Below are 14,641 nucleotides of genomic sequence, written 5' to 3' on the forward strand. Positions count from 1 at the left end.
GGCTCTCTGAGTCTTGAAGGTACTATTATACAGTCAACTACAACGTCCACCAAATACATAACATTCAGAGATTTCGCTAACTTTCACGTTTCAATATCGAGGTCAATTTCCTTTGGATATCTAGCCATTGTGGTATTCAGCACAAAGAATATGTTGACCATCGCGGTAGAGCAGCAGCTCACTCGGGCCAATGCCTAGATTCACCAGTGTCTTACCAGAGACTGTGTACAACGTTCTCAGACACACAGAAGACTGGAAAATCACAAAATGCAACGGGGTAAACAGTATGATGTACAATCATACCGTCTACACTTCCTTGGTTCTACAAGTGGAATATTTGTCGCCGCTATATCACTTTTATAATTTGCACGGGGATCATCCACGGACATTTTGCAAGCCATCTCTACCGGATACAAGCCCTGGTTTCGGCTTACTGTTCCTGTGATAGCCAAGAAATCGCGGATGTGTCACATAATCTTTTCATGTCAACTTTATCAAACGCATCGATATAAAATTGAAAAAAAAAAAACCAACACTATTTATTTAAACTCAGATTGAAAAAAATTAAATGGCGTATGGCTTTTTTAGTGCCGGGAGTGTCCGAGGACAAGTTTGGCTCACCAGATACAGGTCTTTTGATTTGACTCCCGTAGGCGACCTGCGCGTCGTGATGAGGATGAAATGATGATAAAGACGACACATACACCCAGCCCCCGTGCGAGCGAAATTAACCAATTAAGGTTAAAATTCCTGACCCTGCCGGGAATCCAACCCGGGACCCCTGTGACCACAAAGGCCAGCACGCTAACCATTTAGCCGGCTTCATCCCGGAGGAGTAGCTTCTGCTACACATACACCAGCTGGGAATATCAGAGACCATTTCCACTCCCACTTAGCATACGGTAGGCCTATATTTTATCCTCCCCGTAACCACAGGTGTATAAAGCAATTCGTGACCTTGGAATGACAAGGTTCTATCTGCCATTTCTATTATTTGGAGAAACTTGTAGTTGAAAATTCAAACCATCATAATTTTGTTCAGTTTCGACAAAAACATTTCAAATTTTCTGAATTACGTGATACACACAATAGACACAAATGCATTGTGTCAGAAAATCAATATCGTTTCAATTTTACCATAAATTGAAAGCGTAAAAATGCAGTTAGAACCTTGTCTGCTCAAGATAACGTTAAATCGTAAGTTGACGAGGTTCGATGTGCTCTTAGAACCTTGTCTTGTTACATTTCATAGGATTAATACTTCATAATACCTTCTTTGCTATCGTATACAATGGAAAATTTCAGATAAAATTTGTATCTTCACCTGTTATTACATTTTATATGTTAAATATTTCAATTATTCATTGGGGTGGAGTAACTAAAACGAGAAAACCGGTTAATTAATGTCAGAAATTTCAACTTATTATATTTATTACAAAAAGTATACAATATACCCATGATGTTGTTGTTGTTGTTTGAGTCATCAGTCCACAGACTGGTTTGATGCAGCTCTCTATGCCACCCTATCCTGTGCTAAATTTTTCATTTCGGCATAACTATTTCATCCTACATCTGCTCTAATCTGCTTGTCATATTCATACCTTGGTCTACCCCTACCGTTCTTACCGCCTACACTTCCTTCAAAAACCAACTGAACAAGTCCTGGGTGTCTTAATTAAGATGTGTCCTACCATTGTATCTCTTCTTCTCGTCAAATTTAGCCAAATCGATCTCCTCTCACCAATTCAATTCAGTATCTCTTCATTCGTTATTCGATCTATCCATCTCACCTTCAACATTCTTCTGTGTCACCACAATTCAAAAGCTTCTGTTCTCTTTCTTTCCGAGCTAGTTATCGTCCATGTTTCACTTCCATACAATGCCACACTCCAAAAGAAAGTCTTCAGAAATATTTTTCTCATTCCTATATCAATGTTTGAAATAAGCAAATTTCTTTTCTTAAGAAAGCTCTTCCTTGCTTGTGCTAGTCTGCATTTTATGTCCTAGTTACTTCTGCCATCATTAGTTATTTTACTACCCAAGTAACAATATTCACTTCCTTTAAGACATCATTTCCTAATCTAATATGTCCTGCATTACCTGCCTTCGTTCGACTGCACTCCATTACTTCTGTTTTGGACTTATTTATTTTCATCTTGTACTCCTTACCCAAGAATTCGTCCGTACCATTCAGCAGCTTCTCGAGATCTTCTGCAGTCTCAGATAAAATAACAATATTATCGGCAAATCTCAAGGTTTTGATTTCCTCTCCTTGGATTGTGATTCCCTTTCCAAATTCCTCTTTGATTTCCTTTACTGCCTGTTGTATATAAACATTGAAAAGGAGGGAGGACAAACTACAGCCTTGCATCACTCCTTTCTGGATTGCTGCTTCTTTTTCAAAGCCCTCGATTCTTATGACTGCAGACTGAGTTTTATACAGATTGTAGATAATTCTTCGTTCTCGGTATCTGATCCCAATCACCTTCAGAATCTTAAATAGTTTGGTCCAATCAACATTATCTAATGCCTTTTCTAGATCTACGAATGGCATGTACGTGGATTGTCCTTAATTCGATCCTCTAGGATTAGACGTAAAGTCAGGACTGCTTCGTGTTCCTACATTTCTTCTGTAGCCAAATTGATCTTCTCCCAACTCAGCTTCAACTTGTCTTTCCATTCTTCTGTAAATAATGCGTGTTAAAATTTTGCAGGCATGAGATTCTAAACTAACGGTGTAATAACTTTTACATTTGTCAGCACCGGCTTTATTGAGAATACCCATGTCATGTTCAATGACAACAAGTTACCTTGAACTAACGTGATTGGAACTTACAAGTTTTACAATTATAAATACAGGACTGTGTTGTTGTATGCTTTGTCTTGTAAAGGCGTGAATTGCAACATGGCCTTTATAACTTTCCTCTTTTCTTCTGTAACCTGATATATTTGCTTGGTGACTTCCAGTTTTAGTTCCAAGATTGAAGAAGTAGACTGGGCATTCATCACTTTCTGTGTTGCTCGGCGCACTGGCTTCTCCAGCATCTTCAGGTAGACAACCCGTGGCTGAGAATGAGGAGAGTGGCTGAGCACAAACTGAACTTCATGTAGTACCTGACTAAATATTCTAGAACTCACTTTCGTGAAGGGAATCAATTTGTAGTTCAGAAGCTTCGCAGGGGCACCAAAGTCTTTAAAATTAGTGTCCTTCATTTGCACAATCTTGTAAGGTCTTGTTCTATTGATGCCTTTCAAAATTCTGATTAGTCCTAAGGGAGAGAAACATTCATTAACCCGCATGGCTTTTTCAATGCAACTATGTATGTTGTCCACTTCCTGAATACACGAGTGACCTGGAGTGGAATATTTCATTGTGATGCGCTTCACATCATTGTTGTCTCTCAAAAAATCTAACACAACAAACGAAATATTCGCATTCCTATTCTGCGGAACACACGAGTCGCTCCATGCTATCAATTCATCAATATTGTTCTGTACAATTACTCTATCCAGTAGTACCCTGAATGCACTGGCGATATCATTTCCTGTTCTTCCTGATTGTACCTCAGTCCAGAGAGCGCAGTAAACTTGTCTTGTTGTTGACAAAATAACGGTCAAATTATACGTGTTCAATTTTTTTTCTATAAAAGAAAGAATTTATTTCTGCCCTAGGACAAGCAGTCACATTCTGCAGATCAAAACTTAATACAAGTATATCCTTGTTTATTCTGTCTCTATCTCTTTCAGCTCGAGACTGAGTTCTATTCAGGAAATGCTCTTGGTATTCCGTTTTCTGCTCCTCGGTTGTTATATGCTGATCCTCCGAAACCTTATAAGCTTCACACACATCGCAGTGATCACTCTTCGGCTTGTGAAAGTCTAGATTGTACTCCGTAACTAAGATACGCCTATACAAGCTTTGCTTCGTGGATTGCGGGGATGGTGATTTTGCAGATGTGATTGGATGAAAATATTATAAACTGTGTTTCTATTGGATCGCTGGCTAACGAACAGCCAATCACTGCTTTAAGCTCACTTGCAACAAAGAAGTAAAATTTACAAGGGTGTATCTGCTAGCCGGGAAAAAAGTGGAACAAAACAAGGTTCTATCTGCTCCACACTCGCAGATAGAACCTTTTCTTGTTTAAGTGTGATTATACGGTCTGCAGATAGAACTTAGTCACACTCGTAGTTTCCACATTTTCTCACAGATGGCATCATAGTGCTTGTTTTCGAATAGAACACGTCAAATAGAACCCTGCAATCTAAAAATATGACTTTCACAAATTTTGTCTGATAGAACCTTGTCATTCTAAGGTCGCGAATTGCCACGTCCATAAGACAAAATGTGCGGATGTAAGATTTGCAGAAAAGATATGAAAGAACAGTAAATTTACCGACAGGAGTTACTGTGCTTACACTGTGTGTGTATATGCGCAGGTCGCCCACGGGAATCAGGTAGAAAGACATGCACCAGGCAAGCCGAACACGTCCTCGGACACTCCTGGTACTAATAGGACACGATAAGTAAGTAGGCCTAAGTCGTAAATAATTTCAGAGAATTATGTTTTTTTCTAGTGGCATTGCGTTCTTGCGACACAGACAGGTCTTAAGGCGACGATGGGATAGGAAAGGGCTAGGAATGGGAAGAAAGCGGCCCTGGTCTTAATTAAACTACACCGAGCTCGATAGCTGCAGTCGCTTAAGTGCGGCCAGTATCCAGTATTCGGGAGATAGGTTCGAATCCCACTGTCGGCAGCCCTGAAAATGGTTTTCCGTGGTTTCACATTTTCACACCAGGCAAATGCTGGGGCTGTACCTTAATTAAGGCCACGGCCGCTTCCTTCCCATTCCTATCCCATCGTCGCAATAAGACCTATCTGTGTCGGTGCAAAGTAAAGCAACTAGCAAAAAAATAAATAAAAATAAAGTACAGCCCCAGCATTTGCCTGGTGTGAAAATGGGAAAACCATCTTCAGGCCTGCCGACAGTGGGATTCGAACCCACTATCTCCCGGATGCAAGCTCAGGGCCGCGCGCCTCTAACCGCATGGCCAACTCGCCCGGTGGGAAAAGACGTAAACGCATCACCATGTTTTGTGTTGTAAAACGAGTTTCCCCCAGAAGTGTTATGTAAAGTAGTGGCAATAGCTGCTTATAGGACTTCTTGAAATGGCATTGCACTTCGTTTAGCTTACCTTATCTTGGGTGATGACACCAACGCCGGTCGCATCCGGCACGGTTACAGATTATGCGATCGCTAGTGGCACGGGTCGCATGCGGCACGGTCGCATCTAGCACGCCACCAGCCGGTCAGTACCGTGACTATGTGAATCACACTTACAGCACAGTCGATGTTATGTAATGCAGCTTATCAGTGCTGTAATCCATTGTTTTGGTAACTGAGATTAAAAATTGTGTGTTCTTCAAATATATTAAAATAAGTGCAACATTATGTTGCATGTAGATATACTTTGTTTAGCTTCTTTGAACTTTGATATCAAATAGAAATTGATGTTATACGTGTAATTTTAAGTCCATATATAATTCCATATTTCAATAAAAATAACTAAATATGTACGCACATATTTCAATTATTAGTTCATATAAATCCGTTCCCTGGTTATCACTTTTCAAAAATATCTATGTCCATTCAAATTTATATTTCTCCATCGTAGCATCTGCTGTTTGGTCATTAATTTGAATTAGCTATGCAGCAGCTAGGAAATTATTTGCTTAATCGTTACCTTAGGTCGATCACTTGTTGTAAACGAATGTTAATAACGTTATTGTGAACGAACGATTTATTTTTATTAGAGCCTCTTATTCAAGGCACACTTCATATGGTGTCCGGACATTATTGCGGTCACGGACATTTGCGGTCATCACAAAATCACGGACATTTGCGCTCAATGAGAGAAACTTGTGCCCAGTCACAGATATTCCCCAGTTGTCACAGGACATTTGCGGTCACTGCAGCAGGGAGTGGGTCTTTCTCGGAACATCCCCGCTAACCTGCCTGATCTCCTGCTCGCTCCTTGCAGATCAACATTTTTTCTCTCGCGGGCATTATTTAGAGACTGATGCCTTCAGACACACACAACTCTATATCTAAACTTCCTGGTGTAATTATTTACTGTTGTGTGCTGTAATGGATATGACAGTTACTAATAAGGCAAATGGTTATATGTACAGAAAGTATAGGGAGAGTCCACATGAAATCGTCACCTGGGTGTGTCTGAAGGAGAAGGACAAGTCATGTCATGTTTTGGTAACATACAATTTTGTAGATGTTAAATAAATATATTCCATTCTATTTCATTCTACTTTTTAATTTTTTTAAAAAATTTCCTATCCAACATCTCTTGGTCAACTCTTGTTCTCTTCCGTCCCCTCAGTACGATGTTTGCCAAGCCGAGGCAGTCTTAAATTTTCACGTCCTTCGTGGCTTTTCCCTTCTTTTTCCCTAAAAGAGAGTCAGATCTATTCGACTTTTTTTCTGGTTATTTTTAAGGGAGGATGGTGGCACCGTTCTAATTTCTCACAGAAACGGTAATCACCAGCATTACGAAAAGTTCCCGTGACTACCACGATATACACATTCCCGCAGATATACAAGCTCGTATATTTTACATTTAAACTCTAATACATCACAAAGTAAATTTTTATATACAAACATCAGAGACTAATTCAAAAAATAAGTTTCCTGTTTATGTATCGTGGAATAATTAAAGGTAGGCCAGAGTAAAGGATACTCTTTTATTCTGCACCAGTCCTTCATTTTTAGAAAAACTAAAGTTAATCCGTCGTTAATTAATTAAAATTGATTTGTTTATTTATTTACGGCAGTCTAAAGCCACCTTAACATATTTTTAGGAGAAAACGGGATGGGAAAGAATTAGAAATGCCGGACTCAGTGGCTCACATGGTTGAGGCGCTAGCCTTCTGACCCCTACTTGGCAGATTCGATCCTGCCAACCCACTCTTCCAAGTTGTGAACCCTCGGAGACCCATTTAGTCACCCCTTACATCAGGCAGGGGATACCGTGGATGTATTCTTTTTCTGTGTCCCCCACCCACAGGGAGTAAAAACCTCCAAACTAGAGTACATACAATAATTTAGTCGACAGTAAATTATATGGTTTAAAATACTGATTAGCATCACACTTCATCCAGGTTTTGGACTGGTATAATGAATTTATTAAAATCACTTTGGCGTGTTTAAAATCAGCTGTAGGTTAGCGGGGATATCCCGATATTAAGTTGATGAGGCCCACCCCCTGTTGCAGTGACCGCAAATGTCCTGTGACAACTGGGGAATTTCTGTGAGTGGGCACAATTTATCTCGGTGACCGCAAATGTCCGGCGACCTAAAATGTCCGTGACCGCAATTGTCCGGCAACCCTTCATATAACTTTGATGTGGCGAGGAAGAAAGAACCAAAAATGAAAGAACAGTTAATTTCATAATCCTTCATTCAGAAAAGGAACATTTTATTTCTCGTTCATTGTACTTAAAGTTTGACATGGCTATTTCAAAACTATTCACTTGTGAATTAATATTATTGGTTTCTAAAATGACACAATGGCGATTTCTCTGTTCAGGTCTTTGTGTTGCGCAAGAGAGCTACGCATGCCATCCCTCGACCAGGGATTCGTTTCTACATTTGTTCTCTTTCACTCAGCACTGTCATCTATAAGGGCCAACTGACAGCAGATCAGCTTTGGACATACTTTAATGACTTGAAGGTGAGTAGGTCTACTGTGCTTTTACAATTCAAATGTAAAATAATTGCTATTGTTTCTAGAAATGTAAATCTCTATTCTATTTACTGTTCACATTAGTATGTCATTGTATTTATTCCTGCACGTGTTTCTGCCCTATTTTTCTATGTTTGAAAATGTATACAGCGTTTGTTCTGTTCTTATTACTTATTTATCTGTTCATTACTCTCAAGATTGTTGCATACCGTATCTTGACACGCCTCATAATTCATTCAGCAATGTGTTGTCTTGGTGATGGTTTGAAAGAACTATAGCAGTTATTTTTAAATCTCGGGTTGTGGAGAGCTGTTTTAATGAGTTGTTTACTTAGACAATGTCATGTCGTCTCCTTATGACTAATGAATATTCTCGTAGGTGCTTTGTAAGGAACAGTACCTGTGAGTGGTGTGAAAGATAGACAACAGCTTGCAGATCTTCATACTAAACATGTAGGCCTATACACTGCTCTTGGTGGAGGCATTGTGTAATTTTGTTTGCATCCTCCATTGAATCTATTATACTTACGTACAGAGAATGGTTTTGTAGGGACATAAACCAACTTTTATCTGTGCAAATTTCAACTGTTGAAAAAATGCGATATTACTGTATTTACGGAAATAATTTACGCGCCCTAATTGTAGGAGGGGAAATCCTAAAAAAATACTTTATGAAATTATAAACACTGTCACCAGTCAAAATTTTTATTAACTGATTTATTTCACTTCTCGCTTCAGAGACTTGGCTCTATCGTCAGTTAGTGAAATAGTGACATGTAATTTTTGCTCTACTAGAACAAGTTTTTTGTTCTCAAAGATTATTATTCTGTTGGATTTAAGAGTAGGAGATGTATGCGTTATGAATTTATTACTTCTGTGTTGGGTCAACTATAGGTTTGTCATCTCGGAAATGTACACTTGTTGCTTAAGTTTAATATTGTTTTTAAATACTGATATTCATTTTCAGTTTTATCATTGGTCATATGATAACATTTCTAGAGTTTCTAAAATGTTTTGTGTTTTATCCCTTTTGGCTGTGTGTGTGTGTGTGTGTGTGTGTGTGTGTGTGTGTGTGTGTGTGTAAAGTGGTGAGAGAATTCTGTATATTTGGTATTTAATGTCCTATGTCATGTAATGTGCAGCAACTGCTGATTTTTAATGCTTATGTAGCCAAAGTACTGCCAGATGTTCTTGAAATTTGATGTCATATCCTCTTCCAGTTTGTCCAGTGTAAAAGCATTCGGTTTTTACAGGTAATTTTATATACACCAGTCTCAGTGTGTCTGGTGACTTGACAGTATGTGTTAGAATCTGTTCCAGGTTGTTTATGGTTGAAAAGCTAATGAGTATATTTTGCTTCTTGAGAGCTCTGGCTATTTGGTATGATGCTTTTCCAATGAATAGTACGCTGTGGTAGATAAAATGCTTTGATACAGGTAGAAAACAGGTCAAAAACAAAGGCAAGAAAGTGAACATCAAAAACAGACTTAAGAGTATTAATGCATACTACAGTTTTTTTTTTTTCTTTTATGAGGTTCGACTTGACAGTGAACCGGAAGTCAGGCGGTGGTACCAAATTATCAGTACAGACAGCCGATTCACAATACACAGCTCGAACGGAAATATATATACTCGAATCCATAATCAATTATTATTTGTAGCAACATGCATAACTCTCACAAGATAAACAATAACACAACACTTTTAGGATAAGGCTACAAAATAAAAATATTCGTCGGTCGATGCAGAGTGGATTTCGTCCCTTAAGAGGCCACGGCTTGTCCGTGGTCCAACAGCTCTGTACTCTGACCGGCCAACCGAGCAGAGGAAAGGTGGCCACGGGTCTGCCGTGGCTCTACGCCTCTGCATTTGAGAGACGGGACAGGGGCACAGGGCTGGACTTCACGCCTGGCCCTACCCGTCGGCTGTCCTGAGAATGGTTTTCCGTGGTTTTCCATTCTCCTGCACTAAGGCGAATGCCGGGACAGTTCGTAGTGTAGGCCACGGCCGCCCACCCCCTCACCTTCTCCGCACATCTCCTTCACCGTAACAAATCTGCCGGCCTGAGAGACGGCGTAACCGTCTAAGAGGCCCGCCTCGCCCTTCAGGGGAGGAATGAAAACGTTTAGTAGTAAAATATATTAATGCTTGAATAGATAAAACACGAAAAATGAAATATAATTTCTATTCGCTGTGTAGAAGAGCTCGCGTTGCTGATAGATTCAACTTCTCCAAAGGAAAGAAAAAATCCTACAAAGGGAATTAACCACTCCTTTGAGTCACTATCGGCATTATCGTCTGTTGAGCTTTCACTCTCGCTTGGCCCTAACGAGATAAGTCTTAAACATGATCATCTGTGATACTTTTCTTCGGTTACGTGCCGGATGTGACCCGGCCATTATCGTGCCAGTAGCGACCGAGCGGATAAGCACTGTGCCGCATGCGATCCATCAATCAGTTACAATTGATCTGCATTAAGGGCTGTCACCAAGCGGCAGATTGCTTATAAGTAGCTAACTTGGTCTTTTCTAAAATATATGTCTGACACCGTTGTTAGCAGTTTAGAGTGCCATTGGTCGAAAGAAAAATATAATAATGTTGCTGGCTTTATGTCCCAGTAACTATTATGTTTTAAGGAGACGCCGGGGTGCCAGAATTTAGTCCCGCAGGACTTATTTTACGTGCCAGTAAATCCACCGACCAAAGCTGACGTATTTGAGCACGTTCAGATACCACTGGACTGAGCCAGGATCAAACCTGCCAAGTTGGAGTCGGAAGACCAACATCTCAACCGTCTTAGCCACTTAGCCTGGATGAAAAAAAAATCACCATCAGAATGTTGGCCGGTAGGGTAGGAAAGTTGGTGGTAGACAGTTTCTAATCACTAGATTGCATGCCAAAAGCCGGGATTCATATCCAAACCTTTTCACAGTGTTCAAATGGAGTGAGGGAATATGATGCTGTTGATGGTGATTCGGCCGTCGGATGGCGACGTAAAGCATTGAATAGACTATTTGGTATTATTCGAGAGGAGTAGGCTACGTGCCGAAACCGGGTTTCATCTCTCCCTTCTTCATTATCATAATCCCACGTCCAGACGCGCAGGCCGCCTAAGGGAGTCAGGTAGAAAGACCCACACGAGGCAAACCGAACACGTCCTCGGACACTCCTGGTATTAATAGGACACGATAAATACGTAGGCCTAAGTCGTAAATAATTTCAGAGAATTAGGATATTTTTTATTGCTAGTGGCATTACGTCACACCGACAGACAGGTCTTAAGGCGACGATGGGATAGGAAAGGGCTAGGAATGGGAAGGAAGCAGCCCTGGTCTTAAAGTACGGCCCCAGCATTTGCCTGGTGTGAAAATGGGAAACCACGGAAAACCATCTTCAGGGCTGCCGACAGAGGGATTCGAACCCACTATCTCTCGGATGCAAGCTCAGGGCCGCGCGCCTCTAACCGCATGGCAAACTCGCCCGGTGGGAAAAGACGTAAATGCATCACCATGTTCCTTGTTGTAAAACGAATTTCCCCCAGAAGTGTTATGTAAAGTAGGGGCAGTAGCTTCTTATAGGAATTATTGAAATGGCATTGCACTTCGTTTAGATTACCTTATCTTGGGTGATGACACAACTTATCAAATGACAATTTGCTTGTCAACGCCGGTCGCATCCGGCACGGTTACAGATTATGCGGTCGCTAGTGGCACGGTCGCATCTGGCACGCCACCTTTTCTTCTCCCCAAGCTTATCGCGGATTTTTGTCTCGCAAATTTGTTTCAGTCCTTTCGCACTTGCAAGGTCCACGGCTTCCAAAATAAGTCTTTCAACTTCCAAAATGAAGAGCTCGTTATTCGCTGCCACATAAACTTTCACTTGGGCCCAAATCCATTCTGTGACGTTAGAATGGAAGTGGTATGGTGGAAGGCGAACTACTTTATATCCATGCTTCCTGGCTATTTCATTAAACACACAAACTGGGCACTGGGGCTTGTTTCACAATATGGACGAGATCCCCCTTTCTCATGTCATTGCGAATCAAAATATTGTACTCCTTCAACCATTCTATCAAGTTGGTGGTTGTCAAGAATTACGGAGTGGTAGGGTCATTGTCCATGATTATTAAGCTCTTTTCAATCAAGTTAAAAAAATGCTATTTATTCGGGGGTGTCGACCTAAGATGATCTTTTGCCCCTACTTTGCACCATATGTTGGAAATGGTGGAAGTTTAAAGTGTTAAATGTGAGGTAAGGAACATTAAGGACGATATAAACACCCAGTCTCCAGGCCAGGGACATTACTAATTTACATTAAAAACCTCTGACCCGGCCGGGAATCGAACCCGGGGCAGCAGGTAACACGTTGCGCCCTACACCGCGGGGCTGGACTTCAGTCAAGTTGCTCAGCAGTCTTTCCTCAAATCATTTCTGGAATGTTCCACTATTAATTTCCTCGGGATAATCTTCGGTTTCCTTAGACAGAGACACATACAAACAGTTTGGCACAAAACGTTACGAAGTACCAGCGTGAATCACCATGATTCTGCCCCCCTCCCAACAGGTACCGACATAGTGCCTTCGGTTGAATTGTCTGTCCAGTCTTTGCCCCGGGAATAGGAAGTATTAACCCAAGTTTCGTCCAACCACGCAATAGAATCAAAATTCTCGTCACTCACTCTCGGAAATCTGTACTGCCAAATCACGATATCGCTCATCTCCAGCAGCACTCTTCCTCTGTTAACCCTTCCCTACCTAAAATCCAGATTATTTAACTACTTTTCTAAGCGAAGATTTGCTCCAGCTGAAAAGGTCACGGTTGTCAAGAGAAAGAAGTAGTTTCTCAAGAGTAGGGTGTTCTTTTCTATGGTAATAGACGTGAATATGCAGACGAATTTCATCGTGTTCAAAAGCGTCAAATTCCATTAATGATTTAGGCATATACTTCTTCTTCGCTAGGCTTATTGTCAATCTTGGTTGCATCAGCTGTTCTCTGAACTACTTTCGTAGCAGGCAAGAGAGGCTCGCCGTTATCCGTTTCCTTCTCAAAATACTCCTTAACATTGCTAATAACTTCCTGGGCCTGGCACTGTGTCCGAAGGGCTTTCTTCTCTTGGGACACTCATCCTTAAATGTGGCGTCGGTATGACAGAATATAAAATTCACACTCGGGGCTAAAGTTAACGTATTATATAACTACCAAACGAAATATTAAACTAAGCTACTAAATAAACTAGTGCACTAATGTACCTTGCTACACACTATTCACCACATATAACGCATTATACTACTAGAAATTTTTGTATAAAGTCAACACTACAAAAAACAAACTAGCACTAAGACTGCTAAAAGAAAAGAATTGAGCACAATACAACACACAGCTGATAGCATGTGGTTACATTAAAACAGATCGACAACGCTGGTAACCGGCAGTAGCGGCGATTGGGATTTAAAATTGCGGGGGCAAAAAATATACGGATATAACGGATGAGGGGGTTTATATAAAGAGAAACTGAAAAAGAAAAGCTACAGAATGTTAGTTTTTTATGCTCTCTGAGCGAATTTCGACGGAGAGTTAAAGGTAGGCAGTTTACCAATATAAGTGCGGTAATAATAGTTCTTTGAGTTTTTGATTTAATATTGTACAATAAAACTTTCACCAAAAGAACAATATTATGCTTTTATATTAAAAAGAAATGCAGTATGATTATACAATTAAAATAATTTAGTATTTGACTACACACTAAAAAACTAAGACACTAAAGAGACTGTCAGACTGACTAATGCGCGCGGCAAGTGGGTGAACCATACCTGTGTCCATGATCTTGGCAAAAATGTATCCCTGCTACTGTTCCACACAGCACATGATGTGGTGCAATACAAAATGGTTAGTCAGGACAACCGGTATTTTGTGCGTATTTCTGCTAGTAATTTTGTTAATAATTAAGAAAAATAAAGAAGACTTAGCTGATAAGTCAACAGGGCTTGTACAAATTCTTTTTTTTTAATAATTCCTAGTTTCAGCCGGCTAAAATGGAATAAAAGTGAAATATTTTATCCAGAAAGTGGTCGCTACGGGTAACCGGGGCTAGTCTAACTCTCTGAATCGAAGGCCAGTACGCTGGTCATTCAGCCAAAACGCTGGACGGTACAGATAATAATTACATGCGTGCTTTATTACGGCTTTAGAAAAAAGCTGTAATTGAGGAATAGGAGTTTTGGTCCATTATTTTGCTCACTATTTCTTCATTTATTTTTTGGTATGGTTAGTCTCCCTGGACTATACAGGAGAACTCATCTCACTCTATTATCTCACTTTTGCTGTAGTTTGAATTTTCTGTATTGCCTCTGCAGACAGAAATGGATGGTATTATATGTGCATAATAATAGACTGCCTCAGGATCGGATACAGAAACACTGTTTTGTGATATTGCCAGACGTTCCTTTTTGCAGCAAATAAAGACCTTTCAGCACATCAACATTGAAAAAAAATGCAGTGTAAAAATAAAATTGTGTTTTTGTCTCTCATTTGTAAAATTTTAATCATTTCAGTTGAACGAATTAAGTTCTTATTTTTTAATAATTTGCTTGACGTTGCACCGACACAGATGTCTTATGGCGACAAAGGGACAGGAAAGGCCCAGGAGTAGGTAGGAACAAAGCGGACGTGGACTTAATTAAGGTACAGCCCCAGGATTTGCCTGGTGTGAAAGTGGGGAAACCACAGAAAACCATCTTTGGGGCTGCCGACAGTAGAGTTCGATTCCTAAAATTAATACATGTAGATACGGCTCTGACACTACACTATTACATGTGGTTACGCTTCTCCGATTCTAACCTAATGTCTACCTTATGGTGTAGGCTGGTCAACTGGGTCTAATGAC

General features: G+C 40.3%; 1 protein-coding gene across 1 annotated transcript in view; it reads left to right on the plus strand.

Annotated features, from left to right (window-relative positions):
- Positions 1–14,641, plus strand: part of LOC136856759 (uncharacterized) — a 674,434-nt gene that overhangs the window by 314,799 nt on the left and 344,994 nt on the right. Inside the window, exon 7 of the mRNA XM_068224954.1 lies at positions 7,604–7,747. Coding sequence (XP_068081055.1) covers positions 7,604–7,747 — 144 coding nt within the window. The remainder of the gene's footprint in view (positions 1–7,603; positions 7,748–14,641) is intronic.

The sequence above is a fragment of the Anabrus simplex genome, chromosome 1 (genome assembly GCF_040414725.1).
Source record: "Anabrus simplex isolate iqAnaSimp1 chromosome 1, ASM4041472v1, whole genome shotgun sequence".
NCBI lineage: Eukaryota > Metazoa > Arthropoda > Insecta > Orthoptera > Tettigoniidae > Anabrus > Anabrus simplex.